The 27,851-nt window shown below is 39.3% G+C and overlaps 1 protein-coding gene across 2 annotated transcripts in view; it reads left to right on the top strand.

Moving 5' to 3' along the window:
• The window catches only part of LOC140465906 (26S proteasome non-ATPase regulatory subunit 11), a 98,583-nt gene that overhangs the window by 8,370 nt on the left and 62,362 nt on the right, over nucleotides 1–27,851 (top strand). For both annotated transcript variants that reach the window (XM_072561835.1, XM_072561834.1), the window contains exon 2: nucleotides 23,885–23,986. In XM_072561835.1, coding sequence (XP_072417936.1) covers nucleotides 23,885–23,986 — 102 coding nt within the window. The remainder of the gene's footprint in view (nucleotides 1–23,884; nucleotides 23,987–27,851) is intronic.

Here is a 27,851-nt window from a genome sequence, read left to right as displayed (position 1 = left end):
AGTTAGAAGTTCGAGGCTTATGTGCCGATAATGTACTTGGATGAAATAGCATGAAGCTGTGCCTATGGCCATGCTAGTGTGAAAATGCCAGATCAGAAGTTAAGCAGACTCTGGCTTGTTCAGTGTTTGGATGGGATTCTCCTTGGGAATACAAGGAGCTGCACTTTGCCCAAAAACTGCATACATTCATGTAGAACTCTTGAGCTCAAAAACTGCATGAATTTATGTAAAACTCTGTTATCTCTCTTTTTAGATTAGAATCAATCTAAACATCCGGTCATAGACAGAGAACACAGGGAGCTAACACCTTCAACATATTGTCTAGCTATCACCATTGTTAACAGCTAACCTGAAAATGCAACTTTAAAAAAAGGTTTTGTGACTTGCACATGAAAGAAATGAAACTATCACTGTATTCTAACAGATGAAAGGCTTAAAAGACAATCAGTTTTTCAATGTGTAATTTCAGTTACATCACACTACAAATTTTTGCTATAAATTCTGTGTTACGATCGAGCCCTCCACTATCACCTGATGAAGGGGCGTCGCTCGGAAAGCTAGTGTGCTTCCAATTAAACCTGTTGGACTATAACCTGGTGTTGTGAGATTTTTAACTCTGATAGTCCTGTTTGTGTCTGTCAGCCAGGGCTCCCTGATTGGAGCTGTTAATCTGTGCCAGTTGGGGAATTCATTCTGAGGCTGGCTGACTTTGTTACAACTACTGCATCCCTCTTGCTCTGAGGAGTTGGACAAAGGTTTTTTTTTAAAATTGCAGTTCCTCCTGGAAAGTTTTAGTTATGAGTCATGTTACTCCAACTTTGCCTCTGAGGGCAGTGTGTAAAGTACAGTAGATTTCCTCTTACATCCAGATCATCTCAAAAGAAAATAATTCTCCTGTTCTGGCAGCAAAATCATCAAGGGGGTAACATCCACCAAATCCACCTCTGATTTCAAGGTATCTTCAATGCAAGAGGGAGAACCCACAGGTTCTGAAACAGTTGGAAAGGCAATCGAGGAGCTAGGCATGTTTTGTATGGCATCTTCTTGATTCTGGAAACTCTACTGGAGATATCCTTATAGTTGCATGAGGGGTGGTGAGATAATTGAATAAGAGCTGGGACTGTTTGGTATCTAATGAAGCTCTAAGCTGTTTCTTGAAGCCTGCCTTCAAAGTTTGGACTGCTCCTTTTGCCAGATCATTGGATGATGGATGGTATGGAGCTGTCCTTGTACGACGAGTGCCATTTGACTTGGGGAAATACTCCAAATCCCTGCTGGTAAATGATTATCTGTAGTTTTTCAATTCTTCCTGTGTTTGATGGATGAACTCTGTGCATGTCCAGCCACTTTAACTGGGCCTCCACAATGGCTAGTACATTGAACCCATGAAAGGGCCTGCATAGTTGACATGTAGCCGAGGTTTACCTGGCCTTTCCAATGAATGGTAGAAGCTGCTGGCAGTAATATTTTGTTCTTGTGGGCACTGTGCTACATATGTGGCAATGTCTACCTTCAATCCTGGCGACCAGACCCAACATCCTGCCAGTATCTACATTTTGGAAACCCCTGGATAATCCTGCTGGAGTTCAGCCACTATCACTACCTTTGCTCAGGCCAATCACTCCCATAATAATATGCCTCCTCTACTGTGTCTAAAAAGGTTTCAATTCTGGTGTGAGGGCTCTTTGATTTCTCCTATCACTACCAACTGTTTCAGTTTTGTAAGGAGTGGGACTTTCTTTCTGTGTCCAAAGTCCGTTGTTGTTGCCGTCGTCGTCATAGTCATCGTTGTTTTTGTTGTTCTTTTTGTCATCGATGATTGATTGTCTGGATGTGTGTCCTGCAAACATGAAGCCATATGGACTTTTCCAGTGGTATATCTGCCTGTAGGACATGGCTCATCTGCATTTGCTATTTGGTCTACTGAACGGTGTACCAACTTGTAATAATGCACACTCATTATTAAAGCCTGCCATTCAATTTGGCCTGAAGGAATGGGCAGTAGTTTCTTGTCCTCTTCAAGTAGACCTAGTAGGGGTTTGTGTTCCACTATTTTATTACAAATTTATGTCTGTAAATGTATTGGTTGAACTTCCTGACTCCAAATATGATTGCCAAACCTTCCTTCTCTATCTGGCTAATGCGGAATGTAAATATGCCCAATGTCCTGGATGCATGTGCTCTTGGGGATTCCTCTTCGTTGGGCCACTTATGAGCTTGTACTGTTCTAATATTAGCGTAGTGGTTAGCTCTGCTGCCTCATAATGCTAGGGACCCAGGGTTTAATTCCAGTCTCTGGCAACTGTCCATGTGAAGTTTGCATATTCAAACCTGTGTATGAACTTTTCGTATTAATTCACAAACCCAAGGAAAGATTTAAGCTCTGGTGCAAATGTGGAAGCTGGGATACCTTTGGATCACCTTCACGTCATTTTCCAATGGGTGTAACCCAGTCTTGATTCTGCAACCAAAGTAAGTCACTTGGGGAGACCAGAACACACACCTTGCCTTCAAAGTTGTGCACCTGTCTGGGAGAAACATCTGAGGACTATGTCTAAGTGCCCCTTATTGGTATTCACTTTTATTAGAATGCCATCTAGATAAATGGCAACCTTGTGAATTGTTCTGCATTATCTGTTGAAAAATCGCACAGGCTGACTCTCCCAAGTGGCAATCTTGTATATTGCTACAAGCCCTTATGGATATTAATTGTAGCATACTTCTGGGAATTCTCATCTATCTGTCGTTGTAAGTACACATGCCTCATGACTGGCATAGTGAAGTTCCTTCCTCCTATCCTCTTCCCCCCCGAAATCACTTTTGTATTGAGGCTTGGTTTTGTTTTTGCGTTTGGCTGTGGGCTGACTTTAGAGTCCCTCTGCCCTGCATGGGGCTATGCAATTGCCTTCAGTCAAGTGGCGTTCCCAAGCTCCATTGGTGGCGAGGATATTTGCTTCCGTTGGAATGCCTAGCAACTCATATGTTCCACTTGCTGCATTTTTCAATGATAAATCTAGTTGTAGTGCCTATTTGAAATCTAGTAGGTGCTCTTGCATGGTTACATTAATCCTACATACCAAATAGGGTCTCAGCATCTCATTTAAAGGTTAAACCAAAGTCACATGCCTCTGCCAGTCATCTTAACCGAGTCAAAAATCCTGATATGGATTCCCCTTGTACTTGAATTGCCCAGAAAAAGTGTCTCAGAATTGGAGGAGGCTTGGGGTTGTAATATTCCGTAGCTAAATCTTTCAACTCTTTTAAAAGATATTAGTGCCTGCTGGTGCTTCGGGGAACTTCGGCTCTTAACTCAAAAAAGCTACTGGTCCACAAGCTGTCAGGAGAATTACTTGTTGCTTTTCAAATGTTAGGATTATATTGAAGACTCTTTTGAAGACAGCATGCTGATGATTACTGCATTTTTCTAAGGGTAACTCCCAACATCTTCCAGTACCGTTTGCTGTACTAGGTGGGGCTTCCTTAACTATCTCTAAGCTCTGCAAAATGCAAATTTGTATGTGGAGATCCCTGCATTTGACTTTTATTGCAAATTAACTGTAGCACCACAGCCAGCTTATGGTTCATGGCGTAATGTTAAAAGATTAAATTGGAATATCTGTCTGGACATTAATGTAATATTAAGCAGTTAGACTGCAAAGCTGAATGTTCTGAAAGTGGGTGGGAACGACATTCATGCAAGAATGTGAATCACCCACACCCGAATTAGACAGTCATTTGCTACTACTCCCTGCTATTATCAAATTAAATTATCATTCAATCTCTTCTTTTCAGAAATGCTTTCTAGCCAACCCCTGAAGCTGGATATGTCGCACCTGCATTGTCTTGGGGAATCAGTCAGGAAATCGTTCGCTTAATAATATCCCCAGGATTAGGGCATTTAGATTTACATTATTTCCGAGGGTGCTCTCATCCTACCATTTGTAAATGGGGTAAACATGTGACTGAGCGTGACTGTGGGTTGTCTAGAGTGGCATGTGACTGTGGGGGAGCGGCCAGAGTATCTGTAGGCATGGCCATCTGACCTGTATAAAGGGGGTTTGTTTTCTTTGTTCAGTGCCTTTTTTGACTCCACCTCGCATACATGCGAGGGGTGGGGAGTTAAAGGGGATCACCTAGGTTGTACAAGCCTTAATAAACTTTAACTGTTTGCAGGAGTTGGTGTGTGTGAATTGCATCTCGTGTGTGAAACCTCAGGAAAAGAACCTAACAATGGAACATTTTTGGATATCCCTATATACATCGAACTTTTTTGCTTCTTTCAAAGCAAAAAAAAACTGGACATGTTCAAAGTGAAACTAAAACAGAAATGCTACAAATGGTCAAATGTGGAGAAAACATCTCCGGTTTTGTGCAGTTTTCATCAGAATTCTCCTTTTGCATAAGCTTATCTGTTCTCTCCACAGTTGCATACTGAATTTTTCAATCAATATGTTGCTTTTTGTGAAAGTTTGAAAAGTTGCTCTTTGGTATAAGTACATGAATGAAAGTTAATTTGTTAGCATTGGTACAAAGAGTGAACTTCTGAGAAGCTAAGCTGTGGTTATGCTAGAAATTGCTTTAATTCAAAATTTTGTCCATGTAGTTTTTGTTGGTGTATACCCATGCAATCCAAAATTAGGGAGTTGGGAATTACATAGAGGTTTGGTTGCAAATGATCATCTTAAGTGATAAATGAACCCGAAAACGTTTGTTTTCATGTGTACATCTAACATTACTGTTGGCTTGTAGGTATATGTCTATAGTGTATGACTGGACTTGGTTGGGCGTGTCTGGAGATGTGGTGGTAGTTTACTTCCTGTCTCAACCTCTTGGATGAATCATACACTTTAGCCTTTGAGTCTTGATGCATGACTGGATTTACTCCCTTCAGCCAATCCATGTTGTGAGTCCAGTTTGTGCTTTTGTCAAGGTATATTTAATAACATTATTTAGAATATAAAGAAAATCTAGATTATTACTTTAAAATAATAATGGAAGTGAATATTAATGAAAGTGTAATGTAGCAAATTATTAAACACCTCTTTTTATTAAATGTCTTGTCTTGTCGAGGATGAGAAATAAGCAACACTGATCAGCTTAAGTTAGGGTGATCTGCTTCCTGGATGTAAAATGCTCCCAAGCTCATGTTGCTGTTTAAAAAACTGCTCACTTCTGCTTCAGTGTTTTGTAGCAGTTTCTGGCCCATCCCATTCTATTTTTCTTGTAGAATTTCCAAATGATCATCTTAGGTGGGAGCTTGAACTTGAACTTGGGAGATCAGCCCTCCTCCAGATTCCCAGAAAATTACATCCAGTAGCTTGGATCTGTCTCCCACCCATGAGAGAGTCTTAAATTCCAACTTCTGACTAACCATTTTCATAAATCTGAACAAAGATTTGCAACTGACTAAGAAAACTGTAAAGTTAATGTTGATATATAGTACTTTGTGCTCTGCATTAATAATCTTTTGAGATATGACTTTTCTAGAATGAAAAGGAGATTCTCAGCAGTGCTGGATATTCAGGGATACAAGAGTCAAGGAATGCAAACCAGGTTTTACCTGGAGTTTAGCAATTTGAACTGCAGAAATTAGTCTTCATGTGTACTCTAACAATCTTTAAAATGGAAAGTTAATGTTAAAAAAAATCTTTGTCTTAAAACTCTACACATTTTTTGACTTCTGCCTCGTCTATTTATGTCATTCCTGGACTCAGATCTACGTTGATGCATTGTCTGGTTGAATTTCCATCCTGATCTTTAAACGAGTTGAAAGCAGAGCCCCTTCCTATCTTGTAATTTGCATAAACCCTGTATTTCTCCAATCCACACTTCTCCAGTACTGGTGTCTCGCACATCTAATTTTTCACTTCTTGCATTGGGAGGTGTATCTTCAGCCAACGAGGCCCTAAATGCTGTGATCGCTTGTTGCTCACTCTGTGTCTCATGTATGCTCGCTCTATCTCAGTTCAAACCTTTTTCATAATATTGCTGTGAAAGGGCCATTTTACTTTAATAAACTCTCATTCCAAGAAGTTAACAAAGTTATTTTTCAATATGCATATTTGGTGTTGGGACCATGTGTATATGATATCAGATTGAGTCAAGGAGTTTAGTTGTTTTATAGGTTATGGAGTACCAGATTTACTCTTGACGACAATTTGATTTTGTTAGGATAAATTAAACGATTAGTTTCTTGTTTAGGGTTTGTTTGTGAGGAGATTTGTCTTGAGTTTTTAATAAAATGCTTTAAAGAGAAACAGGTTTATAAATGTTTTGAAAAGTTATTGAAACTGTCATCTTTCATAATTTTTGTTTGTCCCAAAGCCCCTACAGAACTTGTGTAAATGGTTTAATGTGGGTGTCGAAATTTAATCTAAATAGAATGTGGCAGTTAACGCTCATGTTGGAAAGGACATGTTATCAAATAAATTGACTTTACTCTGCCATTATCATTTTTGGCAGATTCACTTTCAAACTGTTGTGGACGTGGTCAGTATGTCGGTTTTACTTCACTGGGTTGGAGTTTCATGTAATTCATTCTGCAGTGACCTGTCATCCTTGGTTGAGCAGGAGTTATGAAAGTAGTTGTCACAGCTGTTAATTGGTGTCATGGTTATGAACGTACCAACAAAAAATGACATTTTAGTAACAGTTTCCTGGAGCACTCTTTCTCTGTCATTTGGAAATGAACATTGTAGTGCGGTTTATATACATCAGCTCAGATCAAGAGATCAAAATTTACTTTTTTTTTAAGGCTCTTAATGAGAAAATTGCCGGGCTAAGTTTTATCAAGAACTTCCTTTTGATTGTCACTTAATAAAATGATGTAACCCCATAATGATGCCATTTTCTGGAATTGTGCTGAACTTCTTTTGAGGGTTTCCTTCTTTTGCAAAGCGCACAAACACCATCCAGAAAAGAAAATCAAATTGTTGACAATAATTGTGTAAACTGTTTCCAACATTGTATGTCAATTACTTTTGTGTTATTAAGTTTCCTTTTTTCAATTTGCAGAATCCTATTTTGTTTCCTGTGCTTCAGATGAAGTAGCTGCTGATTGCCAATGCTGACTATACGGCTGAATATGTGCTTTTCTCACTTATTTCCCAGAATTGTACCACTTGGTTACAGCTGTTCTATATAAGTCATCTTTAGACGGACCTATCAGGCGTTATCATGGCATTATCGATGGTTTGTGTCTCAAGACTGACTCACTAGTCATTCTTCGTTCTGTTGATGAGGGACAAGACTTGCTTCACTTTGACTGTGGCCAGTTGTATTATTTGAATGATGTCCAATAAATGGGACAAGTCTTGTTGCTCTTTTAGAGAGACTGCTCCATAAAATGTGTTGTGGAATTGCATTATGTTTGGCTGCCTTCAATTGTGTCCAGTTGGCCATTGCTCTGTCAACCTTCCATGATCTCTTGGCATTTGCTATTGTCTTTCAGCTCCCATGACCACTGTGTGTTTATATCCTAGCTCCAAGATCATTATTGCTTCACAGTGTGCCAAAACACACACTCTTGTAGGCATTGAATTTGGTGGTTTTGTATAGTTTCTGTGATATTTGGAGAATCTAGCATCATCCAAAATCCTTTCAATTCATCTATAGGTTCCTCACGACACTGTTTTCTGGGTTGCATGTTGTACTATCTCAGACTTGGGTTATATCATGCATGATGTCTGAGCCATAATAATGCTGTGAACTATTTCAGAGAGACTTGCATTTTCTTTATGGAAGCAATAGAGATGAAAGAGCTCCTCCAAAGCATCTGTATAGATGCTATCACGGAAATAACTTCTAGAAAGTGAATGTTTTTACTATTCCTTTGCTTTACTGCCCCCCAATCAATTGTAAACAGAAATGTGACAGTCTAGTCATTATCCATAACAATAGCTCTTTTAGCTTGCCACCACAGTTAATGCTGCAATCCATCAGAATGCTTGAAGTATGCAAATGGCATACTGAGTGTTTTGGCCTTGATGAGAATACTCCCAGCCAAAATGTGGATATAGGCATGTGCTTGTATTGGTTCCATTTGTATTTTCGAGATCCATCTCGGTAGTTTCTTGATGTACGAGAGAAGGAAAGGAGCTTATTCTTCACCGGTTGTATTCACTGTCTTCCCACATGCTTCTCAAAAACTTTCCCCAGCCCTTTGACTTCTCTTTGAGTGGTTTAATTTTTTTTCACTGATTTTATAAGCTGCCTGCTCCCCAGGTGCCTTTTGAGTTGATGCATTTTGGCAGGCCTTGGTGTATATTTATAATTTCCTGTCCCTAATTCATAGTATCCCAATCCAGTTCAGGTTCCCTGCATTTACAGTGCTTGAGTGGAAATAGCCTTTTCTACCAGGAAAGAAAAGGCGAAGTGTAAATTGTTTCTCTCTTTTTAAGGCCCTGAGTTGCTTTTGAAGTTTGTAATTCTGGTAATCTCATGTTAAATTTGAATTTTAAAAAATTCCTACATGATACTAATTTGCACACCTTTAATTTTAAAGTTAACATTTTTCCCTTTGTTTATCTTCTGGTACTTTTAAAAACTGGCGATTTTATGCAACTACATTACAAAGTGGTCTCCGTATTTCAGCATTTCAGGTTTTCATACAATAGAATTAAATCTACACTAACAACAAAACATAACCCCTTCTGACTTGTGTATATCAGAACCAGGAAACCTTCAATAAGTGCAAGGGTTCACTATGTCACCACCTAATGAGTTTAGATTGCTTACCATCTAAAAGGCCTCATTATCTGGATGCAATTCCCAAATTACAATAATAAACGACGATTTTGGCGCACCCACAATTTTATGAACATCTGATTTACGCATGCAATCCTTACATAGGGATGTAATTTTAAAGACCTGGCATATGAATATTTCATGTATTTACAAATGTCTCTTTTATAATGTCCTACAAAATGTTCTGACTTGCATACAAATAGACTTGTGGGCAACCAAGAGGCTGCCTGTAGTTTAATTTCAAATAGCAGCCGTTTAACACCAGAGTGTTATCAGTCTGGCATAAAAAGCAAAGTTAATAAACTGACCGGAATGAATCATGTCTTTTCTTATTTGTCTTTCCCTCCCTCCCTTCCTCCCTCCCTCCCTCCCTCCCTTCCACCACCACCACCACCAGCACAGGATTTCAAAGAAATGTAATGGGCCTCCTTTCTGCAAGCAGCATTCTCTCCCTGTATGGGTGGCTTCCGCAGGTTGATCCTCGAGCTCATTCAGATGAACTTGTATTCTGGTCACCACTTCCATTCCCCCCCTCTCTTTGCTTGCTTATCGGCTCCTTGTGAATGTCAAGTAGGTTCAATCCGTCAATCAAGATAACTGCTGATTTGACTTTTGATCATAAGTTCCCTCCCTCCTTGTTCTTGCTTCTTCTCCAGTCATAGATTCTGTATCTGGAGGAGTAGTAAGCATGGGATGGAAGGAACCTAGAACTGGAAGAATTATTAGATTACTTAGTGTGGAAACAGGCCCTTCGGCTGAACAAGTCCACACCAACCCGCCGAAGCGCAACCCACCCATACCCCTACATTTACCCCTTCACATAACACTACAGGCAATTTAGCATGGCCAATTCACCTGACCTGCACATCTTTGGACTGGGAGGAAACCCGGGCAGACACTGGAAGAATGTGCAAACTCCACACAGTCGCCTGAGGTGGGAATTGAACTCTGGTCTCTAGCGCTGTGAGGCAGCAGTGCTAACCACTGTGCCACCATGCTGCCCACTATTATAATTGCTGGAATAGTAAGCATGGCTGTTCACTGTCTTTCTCATGCTCATTGCTCCTCCAATCAAACACTGCATTGTTCTTTTCACTTGCGCTGAAGCATTTGTGCCAGTTCTATTTGGACTCGGGGGTGCATGACCAGCACACTGACTTTTCTGCACCTGAGTCTTTGAATTTTCAGAACACCTTGAAGTTCTTTTGGTGATTTTGTGCTCCTCCCCTTTGCTGTGAACTGTATTTTGAAACCTGCTCAGATCTACCTCTTCAGCTTCATAATTTTTCTGCTATTACCATAAACTTTGTTCTTTTTAAGAGATTTTAATCTGAAAGGCACTTATTGTTACGCATCTGATTCTCATTAGACTATTAAAACACTTGCAAATAACATTATCCCTATCTGCTTGCTTAGGCTGATTCAAAAGATTCCATGGTACTTATTTTGAAGAGCATTCATGGTATTCCTGAGGATTTGAACATATTTACTCTCAATAAACATTGTGAATGCTGCGTGCATTTTGAGTGTCAATTAGCTACATTTCAACAATGCCAACACTTCGAAACATCATTGTCTACAGAGGGGTTTGAGACTTCCAGAGTGTGAAAGGTGCTATATAAAGGCAAATCATTTTCATTAAACTTCTGGCTGAATGGAAAATCTTCAGGTTTAAATTTCCATTTAGAAGAATGTTTGCCTCCAATCTGAAGGAAGCAAAGTTTGATGCAAACCTTACTGTCTCTCTAAGTCTCTCTCTAAGACATTGCCTCCAAAATCTACCTCTTAATCAAGTTTTTGCCCTAACACTATTTATATGGCTTGGTATCAATTTTGTTTGATATCTTTCACATCCTAATATGTTAAAGGTAGTGGAAGGGAAAGGCATAGATGCATTTGGGTGAAATAGATAAGCACTTGAAGGCGAAAGGAATCAAGAATAATTTAATAGAAAAAGGTGGGAGTTACTGGGAGGAGTTATAATCCTGTTGATTATGCATTGTAAGAAATGAACGTTCAGGAATCATGGGAATAAAGCATCATATAATGTGCCTAGGTTAAATCTGTAGAAGACATGCAGGAGACTGGAAGAACACAGCAAGCCAAGCAGAATCGGGAGGTGGAGAAGTCGACATTTCAGATTACCAAGAATATTGACTTCTCCACAACCTGATGCTGCTTGGCTTGCTGTGTTCTTCCAGCATCCTGGATGTCTACTTTGGATTCCAGCATCTGCAGGTTTTTGTTTTGTCTCTAACTATGTTAAATCTGTGGCAGAGAAAAACATGAAACTATATCAATTTACTGGACTACCCAAAACTGTCACTGTTTCAATCAAAGTTGTTTACAGCCAGAAACAATCTGACCCAGCTGTACATATCGTCATAAATTGTTCTAATTTCTGTATAAAATTAACACTTCCAATTCAATTTTACTTTTACCTTCTGCAAAGTAGTTGCCAATTCTAGTCATTCAATAGCAAAATGTGGAAAATTATAGCACTTGTTAAATCTAGTTAAAATAATTTGTCCCCAGGCCATACTGCTTCATAATCCCGTTGTACTGTCTTATTGCTGAGTTCCATGAACATCCTACTGGTATCATTTTTACCATTGTCATAAAGTTTATACAGATGTACAGCATGTATGAAACAGCTCCTTCGGTCCAACTTGTCCATGCTGATTAGGTATCCCAATCCAATCTGTCCCACCAGCCAGCACCTGGCCCAAATCCCACCAAACCCTTCCTATTCATATATCCATCCAGATGCCTTTTTAAATGTTGCAATTATACTAGCCTCCAATTGTACACTTCCTCTGGCAGCTCATTCCATACACGTACCACCCTCTGTGTGAAATAGTTGCCCCTTGGGTCTCTTGGCGGCAGCGGTGGGATTTTAACATATCTGGAGCTTCTAGGTGGACTGAGCCTCTGGGACTTATTGTGCCAGACAGAAAATCAATGATAATGTGCTAATGTCCCTTTTCGTTTTTCCCTTCCATATGCACAGTATTTCGCAAACTTTTTTACCATTTCCCACTGTGTTCATGATTTGGAGATGCCAGTGTTGAACTGTGTTGTACAAAGTTAAACATCTCACAACACCAGGTTGTAGTCCAACAGGTTTAATTGGAAGCACACTAGCTTTTGGAGTGCCGCTCCTTCATCGACCACCTGATGAAGGAGCGTCGCTCCGAAAGCTAGTGTGCTTCCAATTAAACCTGTTGGACTGTAACCTGATGTTGTGTGATTTTTAATCAGTGTTCAGCTCTTGTTGCTACTAATGATTTAGTACAACTTGCTAGAGTGAAGAGAGAAACTTTTTGTGATCTTTGAAAGGTTAAATACTGTTGACCATTTTAGAACTGCTTTGGGAGAGGTTCTTTCATTCGAAGGTTCACAGAAATTTGGAATTCTCTTCCCACAAACTGGTTTGAATGCTGAACCAATAAGTATATTCAAGTCTGAGATCCCTTAGTTTTTTTCATGCTAAGGGAATGTAGGGAATAAGAATAGTGTGAGAATGTGGTGTTGAAGTACAGGATCCGTCACAATACTGGATGATGGTTTGAGGAGCTGAATATTTATTCTTGATGTAATTCTTATGGCTTTCTAAAACAAACTGATTTGGCAAACTTGTCTGGCTATAATATATTTCCACAGTTCCTACACCAGCCACACAAGGCACCTCAACTGCTTATGCAGGAGAGGAGTCTTATCAGTTGTTTTTAAGAGTCACTTTATTCTGAACGGTTACCTGTGCCAGTTCTTTTGAAATGTCTTTTAATGTATTCATTGCATACTTGTTTTACTATTGTGTATTGCAGAATATTGACATTTATATTTTATCTACTAAGCAAAGTTTGAATAAGGAATCTAGCTTTGAATCACTGTAGTCAGTCATTCCAGTCCAGTATGGTAGTCATTAGAGGCTTTTTAATTGTTGACTTTTTAAAATAAATTCCAAATAAAAATTGGCACCTATGGAGCTCTGTCTTTCTTCAGCAACTTGAGAATTGGGTTAATAAATAAGATTTTTTTTTAATAGTAGCAATGTGTTAAATTTCAAAACAGCATTGTATGAAAGTGCAGATATATAATGCCTATTTGTGTTTTGTCATGGTTTGCAGGCATATGTTTATTTTGACTGAAGGAATGCTTGTGGTGGTATTTTTGCTCTGTGGCACTGGTTTTCAAAATGTGATTCTTCTGTGGTTCTCTTGGTGACCTGTGGGCTGATTAGAAGCAAAAATACTGAAGCTGATAGTTGCTGGGAAACGTTGGACTGAACTTGCTGATGGTGTTCTAAAGCACATTCCCAACAATATATAACTGCAGGTTCAGAATTTCTATACATATGGGATTGAAAACCGAGGAACTGGCCAAACGTAGAGGTTGATAGAAGACTGAAGCTCTTCAACATGGAACCAGGTATCACCTCATTAGTGTCTCATTAAAAGTGGCGCATCTTTCCCACTATTTGATTTGTGTTTTTTTTGTGATGGCAAGTGCAAATGGGTAGAGTAATGGTGAGTGGTCTGTATGGTATTTTGTCTAGTCTTAATTGTACACGGATGAAAATGTTTAAGAATCACCTTTATTGGATACCTTGTAAAATAAGGGAAAAGTACTTTGAAACCTATCAAACCCAAAGCTAGTGAAAACAAAATATTCTTTTGCAGTGAGTTTTGTCCTGACCTAGGAGAGCCTTTTTAAAAATAACTGCATTTTGAAAATCCTAACTCTGGATTTTACAAGACCCCCATTTTAATTTTTTTTAAAACTGGGATGAAGCTCCATGTTCTGAAAAAGGTGAATAATAGAAAGTTTGGGAGAAGATTTGTAGCTTGGGTGCTCGTTGTTGTGGTTCTGTTCGCCGAGCTGGGAATTTGTCTTGCAAACGTTTTGTCCCCTGTCTAGGTGACATCCTCATTGCTTGGGAGCCTCCTTTGAAACCAGCAAGACATATTCCCAGCTTGGCGAACAGATCCACAACGGTGAATGATAGAGTTCATCTTAACTGCTTGCAATCATGCGCATGTGTACTGGTTGTCATGGGGCAGACATTCAAACTTACTGAAATACCAAGTGACAGTCTAAATATTTTTAAATGATATCTCTCCAAAAGCAGCAACTGCTTGAGAAGCAGGGAGTTAACCTGCTCCTGTGATGTTTGCTGCCATATACGATGATACAAGTTGATATCTGAACATTTTTCTTCCAAGTATTACCCTACTTTTATTTTCAAATATATTCTAGCCTGTAGCCAAATTTGCAACTGCAGAGCTGTTCATTGAACCCAGTTAGATGCAAACTGAAAAGAGCTGTGATTGGTAGTTGTAATTCCAAACTATATTCCACATAGGAGAAAGTGAGGACTGCAGGTGCTGGAGATCAGAGCTGAAAATGTGTTGCTGGAAAAGCGCAGCAGGTCGGGTAGCATCCAAGGAACAGGAGAATCGACATTTCGGGCATCAGCCCTTCCTGAAACGTCGATTCTCCTGTTCCTTGGATGCTGCCTGGCCTGCTGCGCTTTTCCAGCAACACATTTTCAGCTATATTCCACATAGCCTAATTTATGCCCTATTTGTTCGTGGCATCTTAATAATTAATTGCTTCATGATGTACTCAACAAGAACAAAATATTTCTGTAGTTGGGGGAAATTGTCTAAAAGTTGTCAGCTTTAAAGAAACATCTTTTGATCATGAGGATCTTGCAATAATTGTTGCAAGCTTTAATCTTTTTATCGACCAAATGAATTGGAAAAAGTGGCTTTAGAGAATGAGCTCATGGAATGCATTCAAAACATTTTCCTAGAACATTATTTCAAGGAATTGATGAAGGAAAGAGCTGTTCTGAATCTAGTATTTTGTAATGAACATTGTTAATTTAGTAACTTTTTATAGTTCGCCCTGTTGAAGAATGATTTATAATAGAATATCAAGTTAAGTTTGAAAATGATTTCCAAAACTAGGAGCTTGTTTGTCAATAAAGTCAGTTGCGATGTAGAGAGATTTGGCTGAAGTAAATTGAGAAATGAGCTAAAAGCTATGATTGATTAAACAATAACAAACATTTCTAGAAAGCCAACTCTTTAGTCTCCTTTATGACTCGAATAAAGAAAACCTGGGAAAAATCATGCATCTTTGAATAATTGGAAAAGTTAAGGATAGTAGTGGATTAATAGAAAAAGTTTGCAATATCGGTGAGAAAACTGATATATGCCTGACAAATTGTTTACTTTTTAAAAAAAATAAAGGATGACCTAGAAATTCTCAAAGGAACGGAAAATTGAAAATAAGAATTAAGTTTTAGGAAATAAATTTAACAAAGAATACATTAGTGAAAGTTAGCATTATTTCTTGGGGCAGAAGCAGGAGAAATAATATAAGAAATGTGGTAGGAGGTTAGCGTACAGGGTTGGGAGTAATGTAATAGAATGGATGGAGAAAAAAAGCAATTGGGATCTGTGGATACAGAATTGATGAGTAAATTCGAGACTCCGAGTTTGATACTCGGTGGGGGGTGGGGGATTGAGGGGGTAAAACAGAAAAGTGAAATTTATGTAAAAGTTCAGCCATGACTCTAATGAATGATGCAGTGCACCTGATGGGCCTGCTCCCTTTTTGTTTGCAACTTAATATTGGTAACTAGGACTGCTGAAGAATAGCTCCAAAGATTAGAGCTACCTCTAGCTGTTTACTTGACATCGGCTCTTTTATTGCATAAGACATCCTTTAAAATGCTCTCCTTGATATAACACACTGCTTTATTGACTCCTGAATGCTATATTTCAGCCATTGGTGACAAGGGTTGTAATTATGATAAAGCTAGCTGTGCTTATCTATGTCTGCACATGACAGTCGTCTCTTGGTCTTTATCTTGCACTGTATGATGCAGTTCCATATGGTTGCCTTTAATAGCGAGGTTAATCTTTAGTTTGAGAAAGGAGAAGATAAAAATGCATCAGTGTAAAAATGGGACAGGCTGCCCTGTTCCATTCTGATATTTTAATTAATAAGTCTTGGCTGCATTACTATTTTTCCTCTGTGGATTGTAAAATCTGAAACATTTTCCAGTTAGAGAGGATGCTGCCTTAATTGGGGTTTATATAATATTCCATTTGGGAATTTGCTGGTAGAATATGCAAGAAGGTATATACTTAACTGGCGCTCACTGATGTTACCTAGTATGGTAACAATGTCTGAAAATGGACCTTCCAGCTCAGTGAGCAAACTTACATCCAGAACCTCGACCTGAGCTACAAATCTTCTCAAAACTCGCTAATACTTAATTGATGTGAGAGAATTAATCTGTGTAGCAACAAAATAAAAACTGGGTACTGAATTTTTAGAATTTTCTATTTGCTTAGTTTTCTGAATTTAAATTCTACACTTTATTTCATGTACACCAGTTGCAATAGTATTATCGATTTTAGTTCCTACATGTGTGGGGGAAAATGTTCAAGAATGTAAACATACTACTGATGATACCCTGTCTCTTGGAGGTTTGCATTGGTCAGGTATACTTGCACTGTTGTGGATATACTTAGAGTTTTTAAAATGTGAACTTGTGTATCAGGTGGACCTATATAGACTTCTTTCTAAGTCTCCAAATAATCTATGTATCTTGGACTGTATTACAACTTCTTTCCTCTCCCTTCCTTCCATGAAGCTGACATCCATAGAGTTTGTCCTTTTGTTATTTTTATGCACTTTCACCTTTTTTCTCTTCCAGTGCTATTTAAATAGTTGTTGTTTCTGTTGATTTTTAGTTCTCTCCCTCTCCCATGCTCTCCACCTCTCTTCCCTGCACCCCCACAACCACCAACCACCCTTTCACCTCACCCCTACAATTTTAAATTACCTTGTCTGAAACTAGTTAAATTTGGCTGTTCTGATTCTAAATTACCAGTGATTCTTCGCCTGAAAATGGGTGGTAATTTGTTTTCAAGTATTCCATGCTTATGAGATGTAATAAATAACAGATTCTAGAATTGTATTGCTGCTACTTCGGATACATCTCTCTCTTTTAACTCTGAAGCAAAATATTCATTGTTCTCATTAGATGTAATCGTCATACAATAACATCCAATTTGAAAACCATCTGTCAAAGCGTGCTCGATGCAGGAATTGTTTCTTTAATTTGAAAGTGTTACCTTCATTATTTAAGGGAAGGTGGGAAATCAGGAAACCATAGACTTCAGTATATACTGAAGTGTGGTGGACTTAATGGAATCTATAATTATGTTAGACTTGAGCGACTTGGTGTGTGCAAGTTTGCAATGGAATTGTAAAGTATATGTCATAACTAAGAGACTAATTAGTTTTTATGGTTGTACAAGGGGGGAATGTCTATGTTGTAATTTGTAATTAATTTTTCAGAAGGCAGTTGTGCGCTTCTACACAAGACGTTTGCTAAAAGTGCATGAAATTGAAGGCAAATAATTAACCTTGCTTGGAAATAGTTGAGATGGTGGAAAATAAGACACAATTATAACAAATGTATATGCAAATTAAAAGAAAATAATGAATGATGTCTTCAATTGTTTATTGTTATCCAAGACACACCAGACAAATGAAGGATGGACTCTGATGCATCAATGTTTGAGTGCGCCCATTTTGGACCAAAAAAGGATAGATCTGAGTTGGAAGCAAATAGCTTTCTTGATTTGGAATGATACCCACCTGTGTTAATTTCTGCCATGGATTTTCACATGACTTAATAGGCTGATTCTTCACTTATTAAAATTGGGGAGGTGAGCAGAGTGTTCCAACAGAAATTAGGACCTGGATTGCAGGATTTGGTGCTTCCTTCCTTTCTTTCCTGTTGTACCTCATCATTTAAGATGTTGGGACTTGAGGTATGATTTCAGCTTGATGGACAAGGTGTCACTCTGAACTAATCTTTTTCCATGATAATGCGGGTTTCGTTAACACAATTTCACGTGATTGACAAAATGGAGATGTTGTTTCTAAAGCGCAAACTTTTAGAATGTGTTGGCTGTAATGAGATTACATTGCCAACACTAAGTGCTGTTTCTAAAGTGCAATTTTCCTATAACATGGGACTGCACAAAAACATAACCATCTTATAGAAGAACTATCTGTGTTGGTAACAAGCTTCTCCCATTATTGAGGCCATTGCAGCTGCTTTAAAGTAGAGCTTCAGTCTCTTTTTTGAAGTGTTTAACTTTCGGCTTCCTCTGAAATGTTGGCCATTTGAGAGTTGGCTAACAGGACCTGTTATGGGAGACTTTTTTTTACTACTCAACTGTAGCTGGTCCAAATTTTGCAAGAGTTTTGCCTCAATGCTTTGTGGGCCTGGGGCTATCCTCTCCCCTTGTTTGACCCCAGTTTGGAGATTAGAAGGACCTTTTTTATGACCTTTGTCACTGCCTTAAGAAAAGGGACAAGCCAGTCAGAATTGAGATGATGGTGAATTTCTTCTGAGTTGTGGAATTCCTATCAGTGAAAGCTGTTGGGGCCAGTTTGTTAGATAAATTCAAAAGGGAGCTGGATGTGGCTCTGTTTTTTTGGCTAAAGAGATCAAGCAGCATACTGAAACTACATGATCAGTCATGATATTGGACAGCTCGAAGGGCTGAATAGCCTACTCCTGCACCTGTTTTCCATGTTTATATGTTTATCAGATCTACATTTAAGGGTTTGTAGTTATGAAGTCATTACAGGACTTTAATGAGAGTATTGAGTACAGGAGTTGGGAGGTCATGTTGTGGCTGTACAGGATATTGGTTAGGCCACTATTTGAATGTCACGTGCAATTCTGGTCTCCTTCCTATTGGAAAGATGTGAAGCTTGAAAGGGTTCAGAAAAGATTTACAAGGATGTTGCAAGGATTTGAGCAATAGGGAGAGGCTGAACAGACTGGGGCTGTTTTCCCTGGAGCATCGGAGGCTGAGGGGGTTACCTCTTAGAGGTTTACAAAATTATGAGGGGCATTGGTAGGATAAATAGGCAAAGTCTATTCCCTGAGGTCGGGGAGTCCAGAACTAGAGGGCATAGGTTTGGGGTGAGAAGGGAAAGATATAAAAGGGACCTTGCATGCAGAGGGTGGTACATGTATGGAATGATCTGCCAGAGGAAATGGTGGAGGCTGGTACAATTGTAACGTATAAGAGGCATCTGGATGGGTATATGAATAGGAAGGGTTTGGAGGGATATGGGCCAGGTGCTGGCAGGTGGGACTAGATTTGGGTTGGGATATCTGGTTGGCATGGACAGGTTGGACCGAAGGGTCTGTTTCTATGCTGTACATCTCTATGGCTCTAAGTTATTTGCATCACCAAATGGTTGGTGTACATTCCACAGAAAGTCTAATTTACTGCGCCAAATCATTTGGTCAGTTGACTTAAATCGATGAAGAGTTCCTGATGTTCTCGATACTTTTCGTCTTTGTAGTGATACAAATGTAGGTCAGACGTTCTTGTGTGGAATGTCTAAAGCCACATTCTGCCTTTTGGGAAGATTTTGCTGGCTACATAAACAAAAAGCTGAAAATGTGTTGCTGGAAAAGCGCAGCAGGTTAGGCAGCATCCAAGGAACAGGAGGATCGACGTTTCGGGCATAAGCCCTTCTTCAGCCCTTCTTCCTGAAGAAGGGCTTATGCCCGAAACGTCGATTCTCCTGTTCCTTGGATGCTGCCTGACCTGCTGCGCTTTTCCAGCAACACATTTTCAGCTCTGAACTCCAGCATCTGCAGTCCTCACTTTTCCCTACATAAAGAAAATAGTTTGTTCAGGAGAATGGGTAAAACAGAAATAATTCCGTTCAATTGTTTCCACAGAATAACTGAGCTCCCTTCTTGATCATCGTATGGTGGCTAAGTGGTTAGTACTGCTGCCTCACAACACCAGGGACCCGGTTTCAATTCCATCCTCTGGCGACTGTCTGTCTGTGTGGAACTTGCACATTCTTCCTGTGTCTATGTGGGTTTCCTCCCAGGTACTCCAGTTCCCCCCCCCCCCCCCCCCCACAGTCCAAAGATGTGCAGGTTCGGTGAATTGGTCATGCTAAATTGCCCATAGTGTTCAGGGCGAGTAGGTTAGGTTCATTAGTCATGGAAAGTGTAGAGTAATGTGGTAGAGAAATGGGTCTGTATGGCATACTGTTCAGAGGGTCTGTGTGGACTTATTGGGTGAAACAGCCTGTTTCTGCACTGTAGGGATTCTATGTCACAGTCCCTGTAGCAAGGGGACAATGGGTAGTTAACTTTCTCCAAATTTTGAGAGAGAATTCCATGGAAGTTTGATGTGAACATACATGCCAGTTTTGAAGTCCTCACTTGAAACACTATCAGGACTGCAAGCTTTGTTTTTTTCATCTGCTAAATTACTTAGTGCAGATCTCCCATTTTGTTCAACCATGGATACTTCTTCGTGGATCACTGACTTGATATGAGTGCGAGTTTCCATAATCCCTTGAATTATGATGCAAAGTACTTGAAGTTTAATCTCCAATTACATCCAGTATCACACATAAGTCAGTGAAAAAATGAGAATGCAGATGAATGTGTGACTGAAAAATAGTATAGTTGAAAGGGCTGTAGATATAGGGGTGTTGGATTTGGGTTTAGGAGACTGCAGGTAGGCCCAGACTAGATGGTTTACACCTAACTAGTGTTTGAGCTGAGTTTCTTTGTTTTGTCTATGCTACTAGGAAAGGTTCACACTTGGCAGAGATCTGGGACCTAGGTGACCTGCCCAAAATACTGAGGAGATTGGTGCTAGAGTGGAGTATAGTAAGTTAGGTGGATTTAGAGTAAAGGCAAAAAATAATTTTCTAAATCGGGAATTAGATTTCACGGTTTTTGTGAACGTACAGCATATGATAACACTTGAGCTACAGGCAGAGATTGCTATGTGAAATATTATTGTCTAGATGGCGTATTACTTGCTAGAACTTGCAGATGATGTGATCATGAACTGAGACAATCAGTGCAAACTGCTGACTATACAATTGTGTTGTCATCAAATAAGTCATGAACTGAAGCTTTATAAGGCAATGTTAATTTTGTAGAATTCTCCCTTTTAAATTATATCAAGCAAGCATCAGTTGCAAAATCCTAGATGTGCTTCAGAATTGGTATGCCATGTTTACACTGACTATTTAAAACTTTTAAGTGAATAATAGTGGATGTTTTAAAGGTTGGGATAGGCTAATCCAGTGGTCAGGGTTGAATGGCTTTCAAGTCTAGGGTACAGATGTGGCAGGTAGAGGTACATGCTGGAGAATATTTCAAGTGTAATTATGCAGGGGACACCAAATTAACATATGAAAACTTTGGGAGGGTGTGTAAGGAGAGTGGAAAGCCGGGGCAGTATTAGAAAGTATTATAGAATCCCTCCAGTGTGGAAACAGGCCATTAGGTCCAACAAGTCCACGCTGACCTCCTGAAGAGTATCCCACCCAGATCCATTCCCCTACTCTATTACTTTACCCCTGACTAATGCACCTAACGTGTACACACTTGGATTATGGGAAGAAACTCACACATACTCAGAATGTGCAGACTCCTTACAGACAGTTGCCTGTGGCTGGAATTGAACCCGGATCCCTGGCGGTGTTAAGCAGTAGTGCTAACCGTTTAGAATATTTCAAAAAGAACTACAGTCCTGTAAACTCAGGTACCTAATATTTGTGTAATATTTCAAAGTGGCCACTTTTTTAAAACAAGTTAGCAATTAATTTTATTTCCTGTTGCTGAACTGGACTCTGCCATAGTATCTTCAGCTGATCGCACTGAGTCACGCAACGCAGTATCCTCAGCTGATCCATACTGAGGTGCACACAACACAGGGTTGAATCTTTCCAACCCCTTCTGACTTTTGTGAGCAAGTTGGGGGAGTTGCATGAGATAGCCAGTTTCTTGCTGCTGAGAGCAGAATGTTCAATTTTCCCACCAAGTTCTTAGTTAATAAATCTTTCAGGTTTTTGCATCTCTCTTAGAAGCTCATTATGTTGTGTTGGACTGTCAGACATTGGAGAAGTTTTCAAAATCTTGAGGGGTATGGATAGGATGAATAGCCAAGGTCTTTTCCCCAAGGTAGTGGAGTCCAAAATGGGGTGGGGGGGGGTGCATAGGTTTAAGGTGTGAGGAGAATGATGATATAAAAGGGACTTGACAGGCAATCTTTTCACACAGCAGATGTTGTGTATATGGAATGAGCTGCCACACGAAGTGGTGGAGACTGATACAATTACTATGTTTAAGAGTATCTGGATGGGTTCATGCATAGAAAAGGTTTAGAGGGACATGGGCCAAATGCTGTCAAATGGGACGAGATTAATTTAGGATGTCTGGTTAACATGGATGAGCTGGACCAAAGGGTCTATTTTTGTGCTTTACAGTTCTGACTCTCAAGAAAGAAATCATTAAAGTGCAACTACAGGAGGTAATGTTGCTACATGACTACATTACCAAATAAAGGAGTCAGAATGAGAAAAGAGACTCCAAACCAAACAGTAGCTCCCTAAATTCAAAACATGACTCTAATTTGAAGACGGGAACAAAATACTTGTTCAAAATTTTTTATAGTGTTTGTTTCTCGTTAATTGCCTAATCTCCTCCTAAGGGAACAATGCACACTTTAGTTATTCATTGCCTTTTTATATACTTGTTAAAAATTTTGTAATCTGTTTCTATATTTCCTCATTTACTCATTCTATTGTTTCTTTCCTTTTAAAAAAGGAAATGCTGGAGAAACTCTGATCTGGTAGCATCTGTGGAGGGAGAAGCAGAGTCATGTTTCAAATCCAATCACTCTTTGAACTTTTTTATTTTGGTCATTCTTTGGGTCACTTTTCTAAACCTCTACCCTGTTCCTGCGCTCATCTGCAAAAGTAATATTTCTTAGTTGTGTTATGGAGATTATTTAGTTATGCCATAGTTTTTATAGTATTTGTATCCCCCAGTACCAGTTTGGCTACAGTCCGTAAATGTCCTGAGGCAACTTATCAGTGACATTCAAAAAGTTTAATTCCCTCAACTGAATGCAACAAAGCTTTTGTGGCCTCCAGCATGTTCCGCCACTAAATTTTAAAAAAAAGTTGGTTAAATCTGTATGATACCTGTACCCATTCTTACAGAACAAAAAAAATGAATGCAGTATGCCCAATGGAGGGCAGCATTGTGAGGCTGCATGAATGGACATTTGACTAATTTTAGATATATTTGAAAAGGCCCTTGCACCCATTTGGGCTCCTCTTCCAAAATTGTTAATACCTGAATGCTACCATTGCAACATTACATTTGCTTTTTTTAAAAAAAAAGCACTGGCTGAATCTTTAGCTGAGAAGAAACAAAGTTGAAGCATTTTTGACTCCATCTGTTTTCCTAACCCAAGAAAGATCCACCTTCTGAAAGCACAACCTAACAAGCTGAATTTGAAATCTTACTTGCTGCCAGTCCACCAGGACACCAAAGTTGGTGTTCGCAGCTCGCTGATCTGTGCAATGCCTTTGACCTCAAACCTGTAATGTGTCTTTGGTGACCAGTTCCATTGCAAAGGTTATTCTGGGCATCCAGTTCAGAAGGTCCATTGATGTACAGCAGATGTGTTTAGACCATTGTCTCAATTTTCAGGACCTAAGCTGATTCAGAATATTAACAGCAATCTAATTTGGTGTTTGAGAGTAAATCTGAAACTGACTGAATGTTTATAGGTGTTACTTTGTATCCACATGGTGACTAGCTGCTGATTTAGTGCAGCTTGCTGAAATGGGTCACCTGTGACCAGTTATGGAGATACATGTCTGTATAACCAAAGCCTGCAAGGCAATGAGGCAAATTTATCATTCAAGATTAGTATTTATTTTGTGGGAATTTTCTGTTCAAGTCTTACTGCCACAAAGTTTACTATCCAGAGTTGCACAGGTGGTATTCCTGTGATTTTTCTATCACTTGTTAAATAGCTCTGTATGCACTAACATTTTGAAGTGGTGTTCTTCAACTGCTATATGTTATGAGTGCATTGTATAAAACTGTTGAGAAACCTGTCATAGAAAATGTTTGCAAGCATCTTGACTGTGTCCAAAACAAAACCTTTTAACAGACACAAATGTCAAAAGTGCAAGTTAGTACTCCTGGACTGAATGTCTCATTTGTTCTGTTTTTCAGTGAAACGTGATATCCAGCAAGATGACGAAGAAGCTGTCCGTGTTAAAGAGCAGAGTATTTTGGAGCTGGGAGGGCTCCTTGCCAAAACTGGGCAAGCAGCAGGTAAACTGTATAACAGTGTCTTTAGTTGAGATATATACACAGCAGCATGCATTGAATGCACCTGAGACTGAGTTGCGAAAACCTGTTTCTCTTTAGGGCATTCAAGTTTCTTGTTTATGCATGATGAGGTAGCAGACGAGTCTTACAAGGACACTGTGTGTGAAATGGGCATTTGACAAATTTGAGATATTTGTAATTACTCCTGCACCTGCTTGGGGTCCTTTCCCCAAATTGTTTATCCCTTAATGCTGCCATCACAACATTGCTGTTTCTTAAAAATGTGCTCTGCTGGCTCTTCACCTGAGAAGAAACAAAGCTGAAACCTTTTTGACTCCATCTGTTTTCCTAACCCACCAAAGATCTACTCTTTGAAATCACAGCTTGACAGGCTGAATTTGAAATCTTTCTTGCAGCCAGACCGTCAGGACACTACAGGTGGTAGTCATAGCTTACGTTAAAAGGTATTTTGCTGGATTGTTGATTTTTGGATGGGAAAAGGCAGACCTTTTGGTGATTCTTTCCTATTTTATTTTCAATCTGATTGATTGTCAGAGGTTTCTATTGCAGATGTTACCAAGTAATCTTAGTCATAGAATCCGAGAGTAGTACAGCACAGAAATGGACTCTTTGATCCAACCAATACATGCCAAACAAAATCCCAAACTAAACTGGTGTCTTCTGCCTGCTCCTGGTCCATATCCCTCTAAACCTTTCCTATTCATGTATTTATCCAAACGTCTTTTAAACATGTAATTGTACCACACCCACCACTTCCTCTGGATGTTTGAACCACTCTCGGTGTGAAACAATTTCTTTTTTGTTTTAAAATCTCTCCTCACCTTTTTGTTTTAAAAGTTTACTCCTTAGTCTTGAAATCACAGATGTTGCTTGACTTGCTGAGCACACTGAGGACTTTGTAGAAACTTAGATGCCACAGTGTCTAATAACAGTGGTATTGGATTGTATCCATTTAAGTGGAATAAACACACTACAATTACTTTTGGAAAGTCCAAACCTGGTTTCCAATAGATGTGAGCTACAGTGTAAAATTGATTATAAGCCGATATTATTTGAAATTTTATTCAGATGGTCCCTGAATAAGTGATAAATGAAATGGTAGATCTTTTGCTTGTACATCATGGAATATTCTTAATATTAGGCAAAAGTGAGGACCGCAGTTCCTGCAAACCAGCGTTTTAGATCAGAGTGGTGCTGGAAAAGCACAGCAGGTCAGGCAGCATCCGAAGAGCCCGAAATGTGGATTTTCCTGCAAAAGCCCTTCATCAGGAATGAAGGGCTTTTGCCCAAAACATCGATTTTCCTGCTCCTCTGCTGCCTGACCTGCGTTGCTTTTCCAGCACCACTCTGATCTATTCTTAATATTAGGTTTGTTTGATCTATAGAATGAGCTTTATTCTGCACTAAACTAACCTACCTCTGATTTAGGCTTGCTAGATACTAAATTGGGAAAATGCTTATCAATTGAAGCATCTTAAGTACATAATTTATGTAAATGCTTTCAGAAACCTATATAATCTATTTGCCAAGAATATCTTAAAGCACATCTCACCCTCTCCCAATTCAGACTTGTTTCACATTTTTAGAGACATTCCCTCTTGAATTGAGAAGTGAAGGTTGATTTTTTTTCTCCAGTTTCGTCCAAGCTCACAGAGCATTCTTCCCCTCTCTAGTTGACAGAAATGCACATACAGCTAGCCTTCATAAGGTATATCCTGTTCTCTGTGCAAACTTGGATAATTTTTAGCAGAATTTAAGAACAGTATGTCAGATTAGGACTTTGCCTTAAAGAGGTGTAGGTTCTACACAAGGTAATTTTCACAGTGGAAGACCATTTGGCCCGCTGTACTGTTTTTTTTTCTGCTTTTCCCCAACAATTCTGTATTTTTCTACCCCTCGAATATTTTAAGAAGTTCCAATTGAATTTGCTGCTTTGGTATTTTCAGTCCATTACAAAGCAAGAGACCTGGATATTTAAATTTTTTAAAATTGCAATTGTGGGGTAGGTGTTGCTAGGTTAGTCAGCATTTATTGTGCATCCCAACTGCTGATGTCTGTGTGGTGTACTGTTGGGAAGGGATGATCTTATCCCAGTGACACTGAAGGAATGGTGATCTAGAGACATACAGTACAAAAGGGGCCTTTGGTTCATCGAGTCAGTAGTGTCAAAGCTACACTAGACCTGCACTAATCTCTTTCTAGCAGTAGACTCATACCCTTGAACCTCCCCTAAATCCCTTGCCTTTCACTGTAAAATTATGCCTCCTTGTTGACCTTTCAAATAAAGGGATCAGTCGCTTTCTGTCCATCCTGCACATGCATCTCAATCTTAAACTCATATTTGCTTTGGATTAGAGAGGTATCGGTCTCTCTCCACCCTGCTTCATCTGCTCTGACTGTAGTGCTGAGACCAGAATTGCATACAGTCATCCAACTGTGGCCTAGCAGTGTGTACTACTCCACCATAACCTCCCTGCTCTTATTATCTGCACCTTGACTAGAAAAGATGTGCTGCCTTAACTACCCTATTAAACTTCTTTACCACCTTCAGGAATTTATGGACAAGCAAATTGCAAGTCATGGTAGTTTGACTTGAAGGGGAGCTTGCAGTGCTGGTGTTCCCCCTGCACCTGCTGCCTTCATCCTTCTGGATGGTAGAGGCCACAGAGTTGGAATCTGCTGTCAATGGATCCTGAGTGAATTGCTGTAATGCCTGTTCCTTAAATCGGTGCCTTGGTTTTTATTAGACCTTTGCCGCTGTAAACTACTGCTAATGCATTCAAATTTTTGAGATTGTATGCATTTATGAAATTGCGTGATTGAGGGGGAAAAATGCCACATAACTTGTGCTGAGTGAATGGTTTACCTTTCAGTTAGTTTGTTCAGATTTTTTTTTTGAAAATGTCTGCTCATTGCTGCCACTTCAGGGAAGTGCATAACTTGTCAAGTTATTATTTGCTACAGTGCCCCATGCGTACTCTTTGGGGAAACTGACAGTAGCTTCACTGGATTCCAATGGTGATTATGTTAAATTTTATTTTATTGCACTCTATCTCAGGTTAGACTCCAGATATTTAAAGCATGAAAGGAGGCTATTCAGCCCATTGTATCTATGTCAGTCACCAAAGATCTGTAAAACTAATTCTGTTGTCTAACTTTTGACCCATAGATCTGGAGGCTATACCAATGCAATGAATAGTTGAATTATAAATCGAATTAGACTGTTTCTCAATATTGTGTTGATTGTATGTTCTAATTATTTTTTTGTAGGTTTGCTTTTGTTCATCTTATGACGAACAAAAACGCCAGCTCCAAGAAATGTTCCTATTTCTTGTGACCGGTTGCAGTTTAGATAGGAGTTTTGTAATGCTAACTGGTGATGCCCCTATACCCAAGTCAAAAGTTTCTACCTGCCCTGGAATTGAGGTAGTATATCTGAACAGGTAGATTAAAAGTTTTAATCGAGAATGACTTTATAGTGAAAGGCAGTCTGCTGACATCACGGAGCATGTGTACTATTCTCCATGAATATGGATAAGGCCATGAATTGGAAGAGGGTTGGGGAACGCTGAGGCTGGGTTGGAAGGACCAGGCCATGTGGGATGAACACACAGAACCCCAACATCTCTCTGTTCTCTCCTTCCCAAGACACTGTTTAATGAATGTATTACTGCTGCTTAATAGTCACAATAATGCACTTTATTGTCTTGTTTCATCCTTTTTGTTTTACTTACTTGTATATGGTTTATCTCATCTAATTACTGTTGCTCAAGCCAGATTAGATGGAGTATTTCCCAGCGTGTGGGCAGTAAGTGTGAAGGAGATTCAGTGGAAATTGAATCTTGGT

Source organism: Chiloscyllium punctatum, chromosome 42 (genome assembly GCF_047496795.1).
Source record: "Chiloscyllium punctatum isolate Juve2018m chromosome 42, sChiPun1.3, whole genome shotgun sequence".
Classification (NCBI taxonomy): Eukaryota; Metazoa; Chordata; class Chondrichthyes; order Orectolobiformes; family Hemiscylliidae; genus Chiloscyllium; species Chiloscyllium punctatum.
This window is presented reverse-complemented; position numbering and strand designations above follow the sequence as displayed.